The sequence below is a fragment of the Coccinella septempunctata genome, chromosome 1 (assembly GCF_907165205.1).
Source record: "Coccinella septempunctata chromosome 1, icCocSept1.1, whole genome shotgun sequence".
In the NCBI taxonomy this organism is placed as follows: domain Eukaryota; kingdom Metazoa; phylum Arthropoda; class Insecta; order Coleoptera; family Coccinellidae; genus Coccinella; species Coccinella septempunctata.
This window is the reverse complement of record NC_058189.1, coordinates 419,143-437,241: the sequence shown is the minus strand read 5'-3', so window position 1 is coordinate 437,241 and position 18,099 is coordinate 419,143. Positions and strand designations below refer to the sequence as shown.

The window sequence follows — 18,099 nt, the reverse complement described above, 5'->3', positions numbered from 1 at the left end:
CGGGAAATATTTTCCTGAAGGATCGCTGCTGTATATCTATACCATTTGAATTATATCCTAAACGAAGCGAAATCCGGCTCTGCTCCCATAATGTAATTAGGACTAATACAATCATGGATTTTATTGAAACTCTAATAACGTGCGGTAATGAAGTATGGTTTTGATTGATTTTGAAGCAACCGTGCTTTCGTTCTGTCGAACAGGCAGGTTCAATTGATTGATGATAGAGAGTTAATTGATTGAATGGATTAAAATTAGCCGTGATTCCACTTTGATTTTACAGCGGTATTGGAAGACCCACAAAAAGGGCTACCAAGTGGAAACTATCGGAACTTTTCTATCGATTCACTGCATGCTCTCATCGAATTCGATAAAGGTCATGTTTAAACTGTTCCAATATTTAACCAGCGACCTTAAAAGTGTAACCACCAGAAGAAATGAAAATTTAGGAACATGTATTCTAAAAAAAAATTTTTTGGCTGAACATACATGTACAGAGTGGACAAATATAGATGGAATTTAATGGCAGCTCCATACAGGCTGACAATTTGAAAACTTGCCAGGCCAATTATGTCTCGACAAGGATGTTTTCAGAGGAAATCCCGAACAGGTCAATTTTTATTTGGAGGGCCACATGTTTCTAGCAGAATTGTAAGCCAAAATCTACTTAATCTTAGGTGTAGGGGTTTGCACCCCTTAATTAGGGTGAGGGTGAGCTATACCTCAGTTTGAAGACAATAGTATTATGTAGAAGGACATATCGTCTTCCAATTGAGGTTCAGCTCACCCTCTATTTCCTATGAAGAATTTAGGGGTGATAGCCCTTACACCTAGGTTTGAGGAGATTTGGGATTACAATTTTGCTCAAAATATGCCACCCTTCCTTGAAAATTCACCTGTTCCGGCTTTTTCTTAGAAAACATCCTTGTCGAGACATAATTGGCCTGGCAAGTTTTCAAATTGTCACCTCTTGTAACTACTTCAAGAAATCAATAAAAATTTGCAAACTAAAGTATTCATGCGGAGGGACAAGTGATCTTTCAATTGAGGTATAGCTCACCCTCTATTCCCTATCAAGAATTTAGGGGTGATAGCTCGAACACCTAGGGTTGAGGAGATTTCGGCTTACAATTCGGCTCAAAAAATGTCTCCCTCCGAAAAAAAAATTTACCTGGAATTTTCTCTGAACACATCCTTATCGTGACATAATTGGCCTGGCAAGTTTTTAAATTGTCACCCTGTATAACCGCTATGAGCATTTACAATGTTTCAGTAAACAAATATTAAATTCCAATGACACTCTTTTACAAGGTTGCGCAAAAGTAATATAGGGGAAGATATTACAGAAAAATAATTTTCGTGACTTTACTGGGGTTTCGTGTTGCAAATTTCCAAATTATATGTGTACTTCAGGTTATTCTTGAACGGTTGAATAATTTTCTTCGAAAAGCAAAAAAAACCCACTGAAGAGGTTCCAGATGACGTTTGACACACTTCTTTTCTGGAACTGTCAGAATATAGGTACGCTTTTCAACAATAGGCTTCATACTATTCTTACACGATTACATTATTTTATTGTTATCCCATCCTTTCATTTCAAAATGGTTGTATGGAATTTACTACTACCAGTTTTGACCTAAATTTCCGACCATTCATTTTACTTAAAAACTTTTCGACAACATCTTCGGTTAGATAATTCCATCATTTCTTGAAAACAACGTTGACTTGGGAGAATTTGCCTTAAATTCATGATAAAAAACTGACTTACTTCGAAGTTATTTTGAAAACTTTGAAATCATTAATTCGAAAACTTTTTTGCAAGTGATCGGCTTAAATTAATTGGAAATCAATCTTTTCTCTAACCTCATAAGTTATTCAAGAATAACTATACTTCATTCAAATTTATTTTAGCAGTTTTTTGGCCATGAAATAATTTTCTGAAGTTTTTGTAACTAGAACGAAGTTAGGTTGGCACTCATAAAATGTCGTTAATGTCAGAACGCCGTTGCCACAACTAATATCAATTTTTATTACGAAAATGCCGAAAGTGATTGAAAAAAAAAACAGGGTTTCAGGAAGTGCTATTTAGAATTCAGGTCCGCTCATTCAAATAGTTATACCCTGATATTCTAAAATCAACAATACGTCAGACGGTAGCGAACATATTCAATGTAAGAGAATTCATATAATGTTTCATCTGAATCTAAACGACTTATATTTCAGCTGAATATTTCCACAATCAGAAACATTGTGAATGAAGGAGATGACAAAGAATTTCTTTCTATTGGGAGACCCAAAAAAGTGGTGGAATTTGAGAATTTTATGTTTGAGTGAATTAATGCGAAAAGTTTACTACAGGATTTTCGATAAATGTCATCGGAGAATAAGTTCCCTAAAATGGATTTTTCTATTTCTCATTTGACTTTTCCTATACAATGTGAATGTCTTAAGGTACTAATCAAAGATTATAGAGTAGGTCTCTATAATCTTTGGTACTAATAAATACCTATAATTATTATTATTACATCAATGTATTAAGATGAATAACCACAAATACGCGCAAGTTGCCCTGTTACTTGTTTATTCATGTGAAGTTCATCTTAACTTGAAACTTCCTTCAATTCATTTTACTTATATTGATGCAAGGTGATTTTTGTTGAAGAATTTAACATTCTTGTAATTATCTGTTAATATTTTTGAAATTTACAAATGATGTAAGCCAAAGAAGATAACGAACATTAACTCTCCTCAAGCTAGTGCATATTATGATACAATACTGATCTCTTGTATTTTCCATGCAAATAACTGGATTTGGTATGCCTTCAATCAGTTTGTATAAACTTCAATAATGTTCGTCACAAATTTTCCGAAGAGATTCGACATAGTGATAAAATACGTAATAACAGAAACTTTTACGTAGAACGGGCAACAAAGCGTTGATTTAAAACCCAAAAATGTTTTGACAAGCGTCATAACTCCACATTTTCGTACTATACAGAGTAAAATGTGTCAAATTTCCATGGCAAACCGACTGCTAAAATAAAATTGAATGGAGTATAGTACAATTCACAGCTAATTAGTTGTCAGCAAGTCCTTCTGCAAGTTAATTACTGAAGCTACTGGTTTCTTCTCGTATCCATAATTTGTTATTGACCAACTTCTCGCGTGTCATCATTTAAAATGATGCAGTTCTGTGGCTCCTCTATACATATGCTCATTTCAATCCTTCGTTTTCGACAGAATTGTCTCGAACATCAGAAATCCGACAAAAAACGTAGCCGTTGACCATTTCAAAAATTCAACACCATAATGACACATGTTGCACGTAACCTGTCAGTTTTATTATGGCTGAATTTTATGTGTCTGGTGCGTCAGTAAAACCCGCCCCACGTGAAACACGGAGAAGGCATCAAAAAAATATGAACAGTATCGATTTTCCATCAGTTTGAAATATTCAGGAACCGTTCACCGATAAGTTATTTATACTGTTTCAGGCACAGCGGCTCTAATGAAACTTACGGAATCGACTAGTATCAATAATGGAATAACCCCAAATTACAAACCGGTGGTCTGCTAGACGATTAGCTCTCAGCGCTTCCCCGGCGCAAATTCTGTTTCCAGAATTTCAAAGAAATGGAGTAATGACGGTAATTGTTCGGGGCAAGTTGAATCTGAAGGGAGAAAAGTTTCCACAAATGAGCGGGACCAAGATCTAATTAATAAATTACGGGAAAACCTTTTCCCGAAAGACGCAGCCTGCTTCTGAGAGTTATTCCCGCGGTCTGGGCTGCTAGACAGCGAGCCCGAGGAAACTGGCAATTGGAGTGTTGTAAAACAGCCACTAAAAAGTTCCATGTCGATATAGAGGGCTCGGATTGGATGCGCTTTTAATTCTTTTGAAAATACATTTCATCCGGGGGTTTCTAGGGCTTCCAAACATCGTATATCAGATATCGAATGAATAGAATATCGTATTGGGTTTAGAATATTGATTCCTCCTATGCAGGGTATTTTTAAAATTGATTTTTTTACAGCGTTCGAAACCGAAATTCATTCATTCATTTCGGTTCAGCTTGATTCATTATTCATTATTTGGCAGTGATTCTTGATTGGCAATTCATTCTTCGACATTCATTACTTATTAATTTTTTTCTAAATTCGAAGACCCTGTGATCTGTTCTTGGTGGTGTAAACGTACCGGAACAAACCGTAAGTCTTGATACCGCATACTTCTTGATTCAAAGTTGCATTCTTTTATTTCTCTGACTTTTGTCGCCTGGTTCTCTGGTGAACCAAGACCAATCGACAGAAGTCTCGAAGTCGTTCCGCTGGTAATGCTTGGCGTGTACACCCAAGGTTGCCACGGAAAGACCACAGTAACCTATCCTGTCCTACCCCTGTTGTGTTCCGTTTAGATTTCCCGTTTACCGCAGACTTCTGTCGCCTGGCTATCTGGTGACGGAAACCAATCGGCAGAGGTCTCGAAGTCTTTCTGCTGGTAATGCTTGGCGTGTACACCCAAGGTTGCCACGGAGAGACCACGATAAACTACCCCGTTATCTTGTAAATTGTTGCATTGTGTTTCACCTGCATCAGACCCGTCTCGTTTATTGAATAGCTTCAATTCTGATTGGCCTGTACAGGGTGGGCAAAATTCGTTGTCTACAGAGGGGATCTCGAAAACTATAGCAGCTAGAAGAAAACGGATGACATGTTCTCGAGCTCTTTTTTCATGAGTAATCCAAATCTGAAAACACAATCGGCCTATAATTATTAGATTTCGAGTTATTAACAAAAATTGAGATTTTGACGATTCCGAAAAGTTCTCATAACTTTTATGTCTTTGGAGTTACAGATCTGAAACTTGAATCTTTTTAGGCACTTCCATGACGACGTTTCACAGAGTTTTGCCATCTGCTTCTTTAGGCTTGCAAAAAGTTTCAAGACATAAAACACCTAACAACAACTACACTCCTTTCACTTTTTATCTTTTATAACAAAAAAAATCTCTTCGATGCAGACATGAATTTTTTCAAAATTTTTTTCGAAATAACACCACAGAGTTACGTTTCTGAGGATCACGGTAACGAATAAATAAAATGTATCTTTTCTAGCGCTGATATATTCTTCATTGAATACTCCAATAAATATGCTAAACCGTATGAATAGTGGTGAACTATAATATGTTTATCTTCACAAAGAATATTTTAACAAGAAGAAACTAATGAATTTGTTTAATTTATAAGCGGTAGTACAAATAATGTTAACTCGGTGTTGAAAGAAGCGTTATTTTGAAAAAAAAGGACACCTTCGCAGAAAAAAGAAGTATTTTTTTAGAGTCGCCAATAGCTCTTCTATGAGGTGTTTAAGGATTATTAATTCATTCTGTATATAAGTTTTTTTTAGATGAAACTTTATAGAGTGTTGTCCAACGAAAACTTAACACCTCCATTTTCCGGCTTTGAAAAGATGATGTCAATTTCTATTGATGGTCTTGAAACTAATGACTCTGGAGATTCGTGTAGCAGGGCTCAACATAAAGACTTGAGAATTTTTTTCTCAAAGTCGATTTTGACTATAGTTTCACCCTGTTAAATCAATATTATTCCGAACGAAATGGAAAAACCTGATAAGAGCAATGCTGTCTCCGGAACTAGCGCACTTTAATCAGAAGTTCGCATTCCGAAGTTAACTTCCCATCCGAACAACACAGATGAAACTGCTGCACGAAAAATTACGATTTAGCGAATTAATTTCATGAGCTCATTCCCGGAGTATCAAGAGGGATATAAAACTAAACTTCTCCCACAATTGAATAAATGTTCTAGATTAGCGGATTCAAGAAATTCAGTGACCGCATGCTCGTACGAACATTCGAGTCGAGAACTTTTTGATGAACAACATTCCCAGGGGCTCCTAAAAATCGAGGTTATTAAATAGTTCTACGCTTTTCCTGCTGAGTTGTTATGAGCTTCAGGAAAATTAGCTGTTCGTTAACCACTTTCATATAGTTCTGGAGCGTTTACACGAATATGCACCTTTGTTCGTATGTTTAAATTGAGTGGATTGTACATACCTGGGTATTTATGCTTAAACATTGTGGAGCGAGATGCTCCATTGGCCTAAAATCGAAAAATTATTGAGATTCATTCATTCATTGCTGCATCCCGTTACCGAGAATAAATCTACAAAAAGACTCAAAAACAAAACTATCGGTGCTATCAAACTTATCATTTTTTAGGGCTACTCGCTACTGTGTGACCTCCTGTGAGTGAAGAGACCCAACCGTGACCTACAGATCCTTCCACACTCCGGGCATGGATAGTCACCAACCAGATTTGGCCGCCGCTGTATTCTTTTCGAGTCTCCATTATAACTGTGGACCAAAGACCTCCACTGTGATCTATGCAACGCTAGTTGTTCTCAGTTATGATTGGCATCAACTGATATCAGGGATCGATGCAGTATATCATTGAACCGCTTATACTGTCCTCCTGGTTTCCAAGCTGCCTCTGTGAATTTGCCATACAGAGCTATTTTGGGGAGTCTTGTGTCTTGCATCCTCAGAATGTGGCCGCTCCATCTGAGTCGGGCCCTCGTTACTTGAGTCTCAATTGTTGTACAACTCGCACGTTGCAAGACTTCTGCATTCAGAACTTTGTGGAACCATCTGATGTGCATTATTTGTCTTAGATGACGTTGTTGCTTTTGTTCAAGCTGTTTATTGTGTCGCCTGTAGGGAGTCCAGCTTTCGCTTCTTCAAAGAAGCGTTGGGAGGACTACTGCTTTCAAACGCCTGTCTTGGTTTTCAGATTGAAGTCGTGATTTTGAAACACTCTGTCCTTTAGCTTCCGGAATGTCTGTGATGCCGAATTGATACAGTTGTGTATTTCCGTGTCTAGTATTTATGAAGCTTCCCAAGTATTTGAACTGCTCGACCTGTTCTAGAGTTTCATTCTCCAGGCTGATATCTGTTTGAAGGCTCTCTGGCTGACTTACCAGGATTTTGGTTTTGTCAATATCGAGTCGAAGGCCTAAAGCTTCGTATATATGTTTATAGGTATCCAACATTATTTGTAGATCCTCTGAGCTGCTAACGATAAGTGCGCAGTCGTCTGCATATTGAAGTTCCGTGATAATCATTGTACGTGTTTTTGCTCTGAGGTGCTTCAGGTTAAACCGGCCTCCATCAAATCTTCCAACACCTCTTACTGGCATACTCATGTCAGCAATTATCGAGACAGCTATGGCGAAAATATTGGACAGTAGAGGCGCTAACACTGTACTTTTTTCGAAGTTTTCATCTCGACAACGAGGCACTTGTTAGGAAAATAACTATTTTTCTCAAAAACCGTTACCTTGAGCGAGAAAGTACAATTAAAACTATTTGTTCGAAATGAATCAAGCAATCTTAAATTGTTATACCTATGTATATAGTTGGTCAATCAACATTTAGGGAACCTCAATGAAATTCATGTATAGCACCTTTAGAACAAAGAGAGTCAGATAAGAAATAGCTAGTATCGGTCAAGGAACCAAATCAAAGAATACTATTCCTTCAGCGACGTTTCGGCACCTTTATTGGGCCTTCTTCAGGCTACAAATAGAGAAAAACTCATAAAAAACAAAACAATATACAAATATAAAATTACAATGATTAAAAATAAACATGAAAACAATAAAATGAAATAATATGAAATAACAGGTCGACAAGAACAATTAAAGATGGTCAATTATGACTAAATATCAGAATGTGAACAGACATGTGAATAAAACTACGAAAAAGCACCAAAAAAGGCCATTCCACAAACTCACCATCGGAATACAAGAAAAAATCAAAAAATTGAATCTTTCATTAAAGAAAATCGTCTGCAACATAAAATAAGCATTTAGGTATAACAAGGATCAAAATCATCGATGTACACAGAATCAACACGGTTAACACACAATGGAGATATCCGAGAGTCAACTGAACCCCAACATCACAAAAACAGCACCCACGCATGACAAACCACGAGAACAATTTTCAAACGTACAGTGGCGGATCCAACGTGTTTCAACGATTTCATTTGAACTTAATTTTTTGAATCAAATTTGAATAAACAACACTCAAGGAGCCAATATCACTATTGTTAAATCAATCAAACATAAGATCCTCAACTTATCACATGTATCCTTTCACAAGAAAAATTTTGACGAACAAACATCGTTGTTATTAAGGAATGGCTACCCGAAGTACTTAGTTAAAAAGATTTTTAACTCATCGAGTCGTAGAGAACCACACGATTCTGCTGCAATTAGCCAAGGTGAGGGTAATGTTGTTTTCTGTAGGCTGCTTTATGTACGGGGGTTGTCGGAGAGGATGAAGGGCATCATGAGGCGGGGCACTAATCAGGTTGTGTATTACTATACGAAAACGGTACGTTCTTTATTTTCTAAAGTTAAAGATAAGGATTCCAGACAGAAATGTTCGGGAGTAGTTTACAGAGTAAATTGTAAGGATTGTGATGCTTGTTATGTGGGTCAAACGGGCCAATATTTGGGACATAGAACGGCACAACATAGACGTGACTGTGAGAATAGAAAGGAGTCAACTGCACTGGCTTGTCATGTTCTATCACTTGGGCATAGTTTTGATTTTGAGAATGTTGACGTTTTAAATCGGGAGTCTAATTGGTTTAGGCGGGGGTTCAATGAAATGATCTATATTAATAAACATCCTAATGCAGTTAATTTCCGTTCGGATATTGGCTCCTTGAGAGTTGTTTATTCAAATTTGATTCAAAAAATTAAGTTAAAATGAAACACGTTGGATCCGCCACTGTACGTTTGAAAATTGTTCTCGTGGTTTGTCATGTGTGGGTGCTGTTTTTGTGATGTTGGGGTTCAGTTGACTCTCGGATATCTCCATTGTGTGTTAACCGTGTTGATTCTGTGTACATCGATGATTTTGATCCTTGTTATACCTAAATGCTTATATTATGTTGCAGACGATTTTCTTTAATGAAAGATTCAATTTTTTGATTTTTTCTTGTATTCCGATGGTGAGTTTGTGGAATGGCCTTTTTTGGTGCTTTTTCGTAGTTTTATTCACATGTCTGTTCACATTCTGATATTTAGTCATAATTGACCATCTTTAATTGTTCTTGTCGACCTGTTATTTCATATTATTTCATTTTATTGTTTTCATGTTTATTTTTAATCATTGTAATTTTATATTTGTATATTGTGTTGTTTTTTATGAGTTTTTCTCTATTTGTAGCCTGAAGAAGGCCCAATAAAGGTGCCGAAACGTCGCTGAAGGAATAGTATTCTTTGATTTGGTTCCTTGACCGATACTAGCTATTTCTTATTGAAATTTGGAACGATACTAAAGGTTATCAAAGAGAGTCAGAGTTCACAAAAATAGGTATTGTCTGTCGGCCTCTGTATAAACATGAATTTTCAGTTTACACTAAACTACCCTGAAATTTTCATATTTCAGTGCCTTCGTTCCATTCGAATCGTGACGATTATGCTCATTTCGACTCAACTTGAAATCATTTAATAAATCATAATAATTCATGGGTAGCTATATCAATATATCATTATTTATAACAGTAAATTCTCGGCTTATGCCAAGCCGCGGCTCGCATGATCCGCCGGTATTTTCTTAAAACATCTGACGGAATTAATGTTCGTCAGGACCTGGCGGGGCGGCACACGATAAAAACGTAAGAAATCAATCCCGCATCGGTGTATGTGTAATTAGAAACGAACCGAACCACGCAATATCGAAATGCCGTGGAAAATTAATACTTGGGAAACTTACCTAGCTCCAGTGCGCCAAGAACACGGGGCAGGGTGGCCAGAATGAGCAATAGGGCGACAGAGGTCGATGTAGCAATTGCTGATGCCGAACCGATAGTGGCCATGATAGCTGTCGACCATGGAGATTCGTGTTGCATGCCAAAGTAGTCTCTGAAAGAAGGAAAACGGTCAGTCCGGTGGTCCCTGATGAAATATTGTGCAGTGGGTATTAGTTTATCGTGATCTCTCGCTATATGGTTTCTTATAGGCTTCGTGGGACTAAATGAAATACGACATTTTTGCCGTCATCTCGTCATATGTTAGAACATATTGAGAAAATCACTACAGAGCGCGTCTCTTACTTCTGAATTCTTTTTGTTGTAAACATACTCAGATAGGTGGATTAGTAAATAAAAGTTCCTTCAGAATAACAAGCTTAATCTATGACACTACACATCTGTGGATTTTTTAAACAGAGTTGCATTCTGCCAAAGTACCCAATTTTCCGAATATCACAGATATTTTTTATTTTTCAACATTAAATTACTCGAAAACGGCGCATTATACGAAAAAATATGAGGAATACTTTTTTTTACAAAAAGTTCTAATATTCATTAGATATTGTACAACTTCAATGCTGGATTCAAATGCTGGATTCCTTGAATTTTTGGTATTTTTATGGTACGTAATGCTCAATATGACATAACTAGAAGACATGAGTTATACAGTGTGTTTCATGAGTCGTTTTTCATAACCTAATGGTGAATGCAGGTCATCCACGCCTTTCAGAAAAGTTGCTTATGTTGTATCCTAAGGCTAATAGTTTCGGAGAGTTTGCGGCAGCCATAACTCTGGAATGCAAGGTCCAATTTCGATCAAATTTTATGAGTTTGTTCACTTCAGAAAACACTTCCAAACGGCTCATGAAATATCAATATTTCAAAAACTCACCATGTACAGGGTGGGCAAATTTCGATGTTTTAGCACTACAGCTTTCAAACCAGTGGAGATAGACAAAATCTGATACCCCATTCTCGTTCTTTTTTTTCTGAGAAACTTACAATAGTAGTAGTCATTTTTGGCCACCTTCTTTTGTTTTCGAGTTATAAGCGAAAATTGGAAAAATGGCGATTTCGAAATAAATTTATATCTCCGCTAATACTGATGATAGAGCTCTGAAATTAAAGCATTATACAGACACTTTTTTAAGTAGAATCCAGTGGCGTGCTTGCCTTTTTAGCAGGATTTTTAATTACGAAGCTATGACTCAAAGTTATGTTTTTTTAAATAGGAACACTAGATTTCTATGCAATTTTTTTTAAGCTTAATTTTCACTGATTTCAAAAATATATCATCAACATCATATGGTTTGTATCAATATAAATAATAGAAAATGGTTAAATACTTATTTTCTCAATATTTCTATGGTTTCAACTTTGGACGAACACAGAAAAATAGAACTTCCCATAACGAGAGCAGTCTCCTTCCGGCAATGTCATTCTTTCTATGCTTTTTACCAATTTCTACAAAATTTGAATTTTGGAGAAATCGAATAAGAAGCATAGAAATGAAAGAACTAATAGAAGGAGACTGTTATAATCATAAGATGCTACATTTTTCTATTCTCATCAAAAGTAGAAACCATAGAAATATTAAGAAAATAAGTTTTTGACCATTTTCTATTATTTATATTGATAGAAACCATATGATGTTATATATTTTTGGAATCAGTAAAAATTAAGCTTTCGAAAAATTGCACAGAAATCTAGTGTTCCTATTTAAAAAAAACATAACTTTGGGTCATAGCTTCGTAATTAAGAGTCCTGCTAAAAAGTCAAGCGCGCCTCTGGATTCTACTTAAAAAAGTGCCTGTATAATGTTTTAATTTCAGAGCTCTATCATCAGTATCAGCGGAGATATAAATTTATTTCGAAATCGCCATTTTTTCAATTTTCGCTTATAACTCGAAAACAAAAGAAGGTGGCCAAAAATGAGTACTACTCACGTTACTTTCTCAGAAAAAGAGAACGAGAATGGGGTATCAGATTTTGTCTATCTCCTTTGATTTGAAAGCTGTAGTGCTAAAACATCGAAATTTTCCCACCCTCTACAGGTATTCTTGAGGTCAACAAAAACACTTTTTTCATTACCAAATATTACCCTAAACCCAATTCGAAAAATAAATATGCGGAAAAATTAACAGTAATAAGATACCGATGATAATTACCATGATAATATGATTATCATGTTTTCATTGTGAATGAAATAAATTTATTCCTTGAATGTAATTATTCATCTTATTCAATTTAGTGAAGATTATTGACAAAAGCGAACTTCCTTTAAAAAAAAAAAAAAGATTCTGAGCAATTTCGAATAATTTTTTAATTTCACATTTTATGAAATCAACTGCTCACAAAGGGAGAATCGGACAGAATAAAAATCAGTTCTACCTTGAAAGAATTCATTACACAAATTGCAAACACTGGCTATAATTTAAATCTGGGACACAACAATCGAGAAACAGAGATTCGTAGAACGCTTATATTCCTAAATTCATTTCCACCTTGAAATGTTGTTCGGCTTAGCCATTAGAATGATTAAATTTAAGCCACTGAGCCTCTGAGGTTTCCTTTTTGATGCAACGTAATGTGGGTGGATTAGAAATTACTGAAGTCCTCCTCTTATAAAAGTAATGATATAGCCAGCGTTTGAATGCGATTAAGTTTTACGGAGTGAAAATAATGAAGAGATGCTTGGGAAGACTGTAATATAAGTCTCTCTCTTCTGGATACGATGAAATTTTATTACTTGTTTACCTCATTGATATTGAAAAATTCATTTCTTACTCCATCGCCATGATTTTGTCTGCGACGTTATTAAATCTGGAGGTAATTAATATTCCCCTTCACCAACAAATTTGAACAGAACTCAACTCATCTAATTGGTCAGAATAATGAGGAAACATATCTATCTATTATCTAAAAATATCTATCGTTTAAACAAATATCACAAGTCATGGATCATTGTGTATATCGTTAGGATATTTCAGTTACCAAAAAAAAAATCTCGGACTGTATTTTCCATTATTCCAGCAATGATGGGAGATCAGAGTGTTGTCAGTTGTTTTATGAAAACAAATCGATGTACCCACCTGATATATTTATGAAGGGACGAATGGAGGAAGTAATTCCCAATAGAATACTCAAGGCAGCGAAGAGGAGGAATTGGATAACTTATTCGTCAATAATATGGACGGGAGAAATAAACCTTTGTGGGGTCTCAGAATCCCGAGATTAAGGTGCTCTCCGAAAGCGGAGAACGATCTTATAAGTTTACACAAGGAACAGGATGACGAGTATTTATGAAGCGGAATACAAGTAATTTGGTTTTGATGGAAAATAAGGCAGTTCATATGTCTTCATGATTTTACCCATTGCACTTTGTTTGCAAAATGCGAAGGACTTAGGGAGATGATTCCTCGATGAAAATAAGCAAGGATAAATTTTTTTAAGGGTTCTAAAACACACTGAGTCATAAAACTATATAAAATATGAAGCACTAAGTAGATATTACTCACACAATTTTTTCAGATCTCATTACTTCATTATTAGGGGTTGAAAATAATGATTTTCCTTGAAAAATTGTTTTCGTGGGATAGATTTTCGAAAAATGAAATTGTCTTATGGTTTACCGTTCAATTCTGGAGAAAAAAAGTCTCCTTTTGATCGTATGAGTCTTCCATAGAATGACTACCTCCCGCTAAACATGCATCAACTCTCTGCCTCATAGACCTTCGTATACTGCTTGTAAGTTTTTATTTATTCCGAAAAAAGTATAGACTGTATCGATATTTTGCAACAAACTTTTTTCTCCAGAATTGAATAGAAAACCATTAGGGACAACTCTATGTCAACTCGTCATCGCCTTCCAAAGGCTGTATCTTGGAAGGGAGGTCGATATCGATAAAAATTTATAGGAACTACCCCTGCTTATTTTCATCGAGGAATCATCTCTCTCAGTCCGTCGCATTTGTTTACAGACACCCTGTATGATGAGTGATGACCTGCTTTGGATTTCAATTTTGTAAGATAACAGTTTTTCCGAATGAAAACATTTAGAAAAGCTTTAACTGTTTTGAAGAGAAGAGTGAGTAAAGAGTGTAACCCACAAAATTGATATATTTGGCAACATATTTTGTAGCACAAAGCGCGAATAGTTCAACTTTTAAAGGAAAGTTTATTTATTTTCAGGTGAATGACATACACTTCGATATTTGAAGGGTTATGGAAAACATGCCATTTTTGTAGGATAGTAATTGATGTTTTTCCTGAAATAATATTCACAATTACGAAAAAAACAAACAAAATAATGAAAAAAATAAACAAAAATTTGAATTCAATAAGTGAACAGTTTAGTCCCTAAAATGAAAAAATTGTTAATAAAAAGCCTCTATCAATGACCAAATCATCCTTAGCAATAAATGGTCCATCCATTTGTGGTACAAAAAACTAGTTTACTATTAGTTAACATTTTAAAAAACTAAACTACCCTCCATTCCTCGTAGGGGGTGCATTGGAAACTCTAGATTTATACATTTAAAGTTGCGCAATGTAACTTTAAAATTGAACTTTTCGAACATTCCTCTCCAAAACAGTAAAAATACTCAAGATAAGTATCAATTTTGTGTGTTGCGTTTTAATCACTTTGTATAGAAAATCATTGTATGGCATTCACCTCAAAATAAATAAGTATAGTAAGGCCTCCGTTCAACTATTTGATGTCTACAATGGAACAAGAGTTGATTAAAAACGTCAGCAAAAAAAAAAGTTAGGGTTGCAGTTTAAAAAAATAGTTATTTTCCTATCAAGTGCGGAAAGTGATACTTGCCCGCACGAAACTGCCGTTGCCCGAACGATGCGAAGCAGAGTTCGGGTAAGCAGTTGAGTGCGGGCAAGACACTTTACGCAAGAGTTAGGAACAATATTTTTTCTACAAGCGCTTGAAATATATAAATGTATCAATTGCACGATACAGATCATATCTCATTTGATTAATTCATATAAAATGACAGACGTAATTCTGCATGTCGTTACCATGGGTTACTCATCGTTGACGTTCGGTGCATAGAGACATGATAGAATTTAATTTATTCTATAAGATTTGCGTGCGGGAAAAACCCCTGCTAATCCATTCCCGCACGCAAATGCGTGCGGGAAAGAAATAGCAGGCGTTTTTCCCGCACGTTTTGGAAAAGTGACTCTTTGCAACTTGAAATGCGTGCGGGAAAAAGGTTGAACGCGCACGCTTGTAGAAAAAAAACGTTTCAGAGCTTTTTTCTTGAAAACATTCGACAAAGCAGTTATTAATTTTGTTTCTTCCTTTATCTACACACCGTATAATAAAGAACCAACATAGAGTATTTCTCATATCATTTCTCTCGAATTACAAAATTTACCAATAACATATGAATGGCTTGAGTATTAGAAACAGAAATTTTTGTGTGAATATTTCAAGCGGTATCTTGTCAAAGAATAGTTGTTAGGTTTTTGACCTAGGGTTTATAGAGACTAAGGGGTATGTTCTGGAAGGATTTTCAGGACAGCAATCCCGCTCTTCGAATACCTCGCGCAGCCACATCCTTCCTGAAAGAATTCCTTTTAGACTCGTCCTACCAACTTAGGGCTGTCGTACGTCGACTTATTAGATGTGATCTTTACGCCACCGAATTCTCCAAATTCTAACTCAATCCCAGACCATCGTGGGTTAAGGGGATGGCGGTCTTGCGGTTTTCTTGATTGAATAACTCGCAAGCCTCGTGGCTTTAATTTATCTCAGGATCTAACCGTAATTAGAATTTTTATTCTGCGCGATCTACCTAGCCGAGTCGTGTTCATTCTGTAGAATGATTCATTGTTCGAGGGAAATTCCGAAAATGCCTTGCCCACATTTCCAGAGTTTCAGGAGAGGTTCAAGGGTTATACAAGGTATTAACGCAGGTGGAAAAATTGCGTAAAAATCTTCAAAACTATGGAAATTCAAGATAGAGCTATAATAATTTTTTTCCTGTCCGATTCTGAAGATTTATTGTTGAATATATTCCAACAAGCAGTTATTACTTGCAAGATTGAGAAAAAAACAGCTTATGAATTCACATTATAATGTGAAATGAAAGGTTATTTTTGCGCATAAATTTGTTTTGATATGCTTTCATAACAGACACATGAACCACGATTTAAAAAAACCATATCATGAAGGAATCATAAATAAACCATAAAGAAACTATACTAGCATACATGTCTTACTTGTATACCTCAAGACATGTATGTAAGTACAGTTTCTTTATGCTTTTTTTATGATTCCTTCATGATATGGTTTCTTTATGACACACTATACAAAGACTCGCTGCAGATTTCACAAAACTTTGACTGCTCTATTAAAGATACCATATACAATTTGACGTGTGATACAAAAGCTTAGGGAAAAAACCTAAGTTTAAAACCTTTTCTCAACATCTGGATTGTAAAAATTGAAATTGATTCAAAAAATACAGTAAGTCTTCTCCAAATGACCAGAAACTCTTATCTGAAATAGAAAAATTTGAATGTGAAAAGTGTGAAATAATAAAATTGAATATTATATGTCTCATTTTAGGTTGAAAAAGGATCAATGCAATGAAATAATCATGTAAATTTGTTATCCAATCATCGATGACGCCACCTATATGTCGTATCTGCATAGGCCTGCATCAGTGTGGATTCGATTTTCGCTAAGAACACAAAGGTGAGGTAGGTCACTGGATGCAGTGGACAATCCCTTTGAATAGTTACTGATAACGAGGTATCTATGCGGATGCGGAATATCGACAGCATTAGCTTTGGGTATCGCGTCTCAGATGAGGATCTACCTGGACCGTAGGGCAGCACATTGAGCATCAGATTGAAATTAGCCCTATAAACGTCAAAGTTCACTTACGGTTCAATCGGAATTGCAAAATGGAACATCCACTGAAATTGACGGGTCCCTTTTGGATTTATCATTGGCAAAGGGAATTTGGATGCAAAACTGTCTTTTACAGAGTGATTCCCTGGTTGATTATTTTCTTCAATTGTGCATAGAATTGAGAGGATTCGTAAATTATTGGGTCATAAAATTGGTTCTATCGTTGGCCATAGAAATGCTCCTTTTTCTCTTTTTATTTAGAACGTTCAGATCATCAAACATGATTTCAATATTATCTCAAGACGATAAGACATTGCTTTCATAGAGCCACCTCTATGTAATAAAATGTAAAAACTAAGGTTTTCACAGGGTTTCTAAGAAAAAGAATTTCAAACATTTCATTTTGCAAGGCTTGTCATAAAATTGACTATATCTAATATTTCTTCAAAGTTTAATCGAAACCCTTCTACAGTAGTTACAGGAGTTCATATGGAAAAGTAAGACAAATAATATTGTTTCATTGTTATGTGTATTTCTTATGAACTATTTCATTTCGACATCGAAAATACAAAATATTTTATAATTTTCTTATTTTGAAATATTTTATGGTTTTCAGCATAACAGATATTTTTATCTAATCATCACTCATATTATCTGGAAATATGAAGTCGTGCAGAATCCTATTAGAAGTAATTTCCTGTCATATACAAAATCGACCTGAGATATACAAGGTGGGAAAAGCAGCCTAACAAACATCATTGCAAAATTGAAAAATTTATATATTCTGAATTAAAAACCAAATATCTATTTCCACATTTTTATTGATATTTTGAGGATTTTTCACGCATGTTTCACGATTCCAAACAAGTCGTTTTTTAACATCTTAACGGTCTTTATTGTTGAATGTTTAAACAACCCGTCCCAAACGAAAACTATAATCAATATGACTTAGAGCATTCGCCATTTTGCAATCTTCATGTAATGTTTCACTATTTTTCACGTTTTAACGTTTGATCAGTTTATGACTTCGTTTAGAAAATTCCCATCACATGGATAAACTACCAATAATTAAAAAGTTTCAACAACTCAACATAGGTGAGGAAAATCATAAAGTAACTGACAAATTTTCAAAATATTCTAACAACATACTGCGAGCTATATAATGTTCCTTCAATTTTTCAGCTACACGACAGCGCCCGAAAAAAAACCCATTGCCTTTTTGCTTTTCTCTCTCGGCAGTGTATATAAGGGAAATATTTCATAGAAATAATTAATCAACGTTGCTGTCATGATGACGTTCATCCATCGAGTTAATAATATAATATAATAGATAATGTAGACGAACTTAGCTTGCTATTCCTAGAATATTAC

General features: G+C 35.4%; 1 protein-coding gene and 1 long non-coding RNA gene across 5 annotated transcripts in view; both read right to left on the bottom strand.

Annotated features, from left to right (window-relative positions):
• Nucleotides 1–18,099, bottom strand: part of LOC123316792 (discoidin domain-containing receptor 2-like) — a 321,074-nt gene that overhangs the window by 269,123 nt on the left and 33,852 nt on the right. For all 4 annotated transcript variants that reach the window (XM_044903031.1, XM_044903047.1, XM_044903023.1 and 1 more), the window contains exon 2: nucleotides 9,812–9,960. In XM_044903031.1, coding sequence (XP_044758966.1) covers nucleotides 9,812–9,947 — 136 coding nt within the window. In that variant the 5' untranslated portion in view covers nucleotides 9,948–9,960. The remainder of the gene's footprint in view (nucleotides 1–9,811; nucleotides 9,961–18,099) is intronic.
• LOC123316830 lies at nucleotides 7,552–8,013 on the bottom strand. The gene is made up of 2 exons (XR_006538100.1): nucleotides 7,816–8,013; nucleotides 7,552–7,597 (listed from the first exon to the last, which is right to left on the bottom strand). It is a non-coding gene; the product is annotated as an uncharacterized LOC123316830 (long non-coding RNA).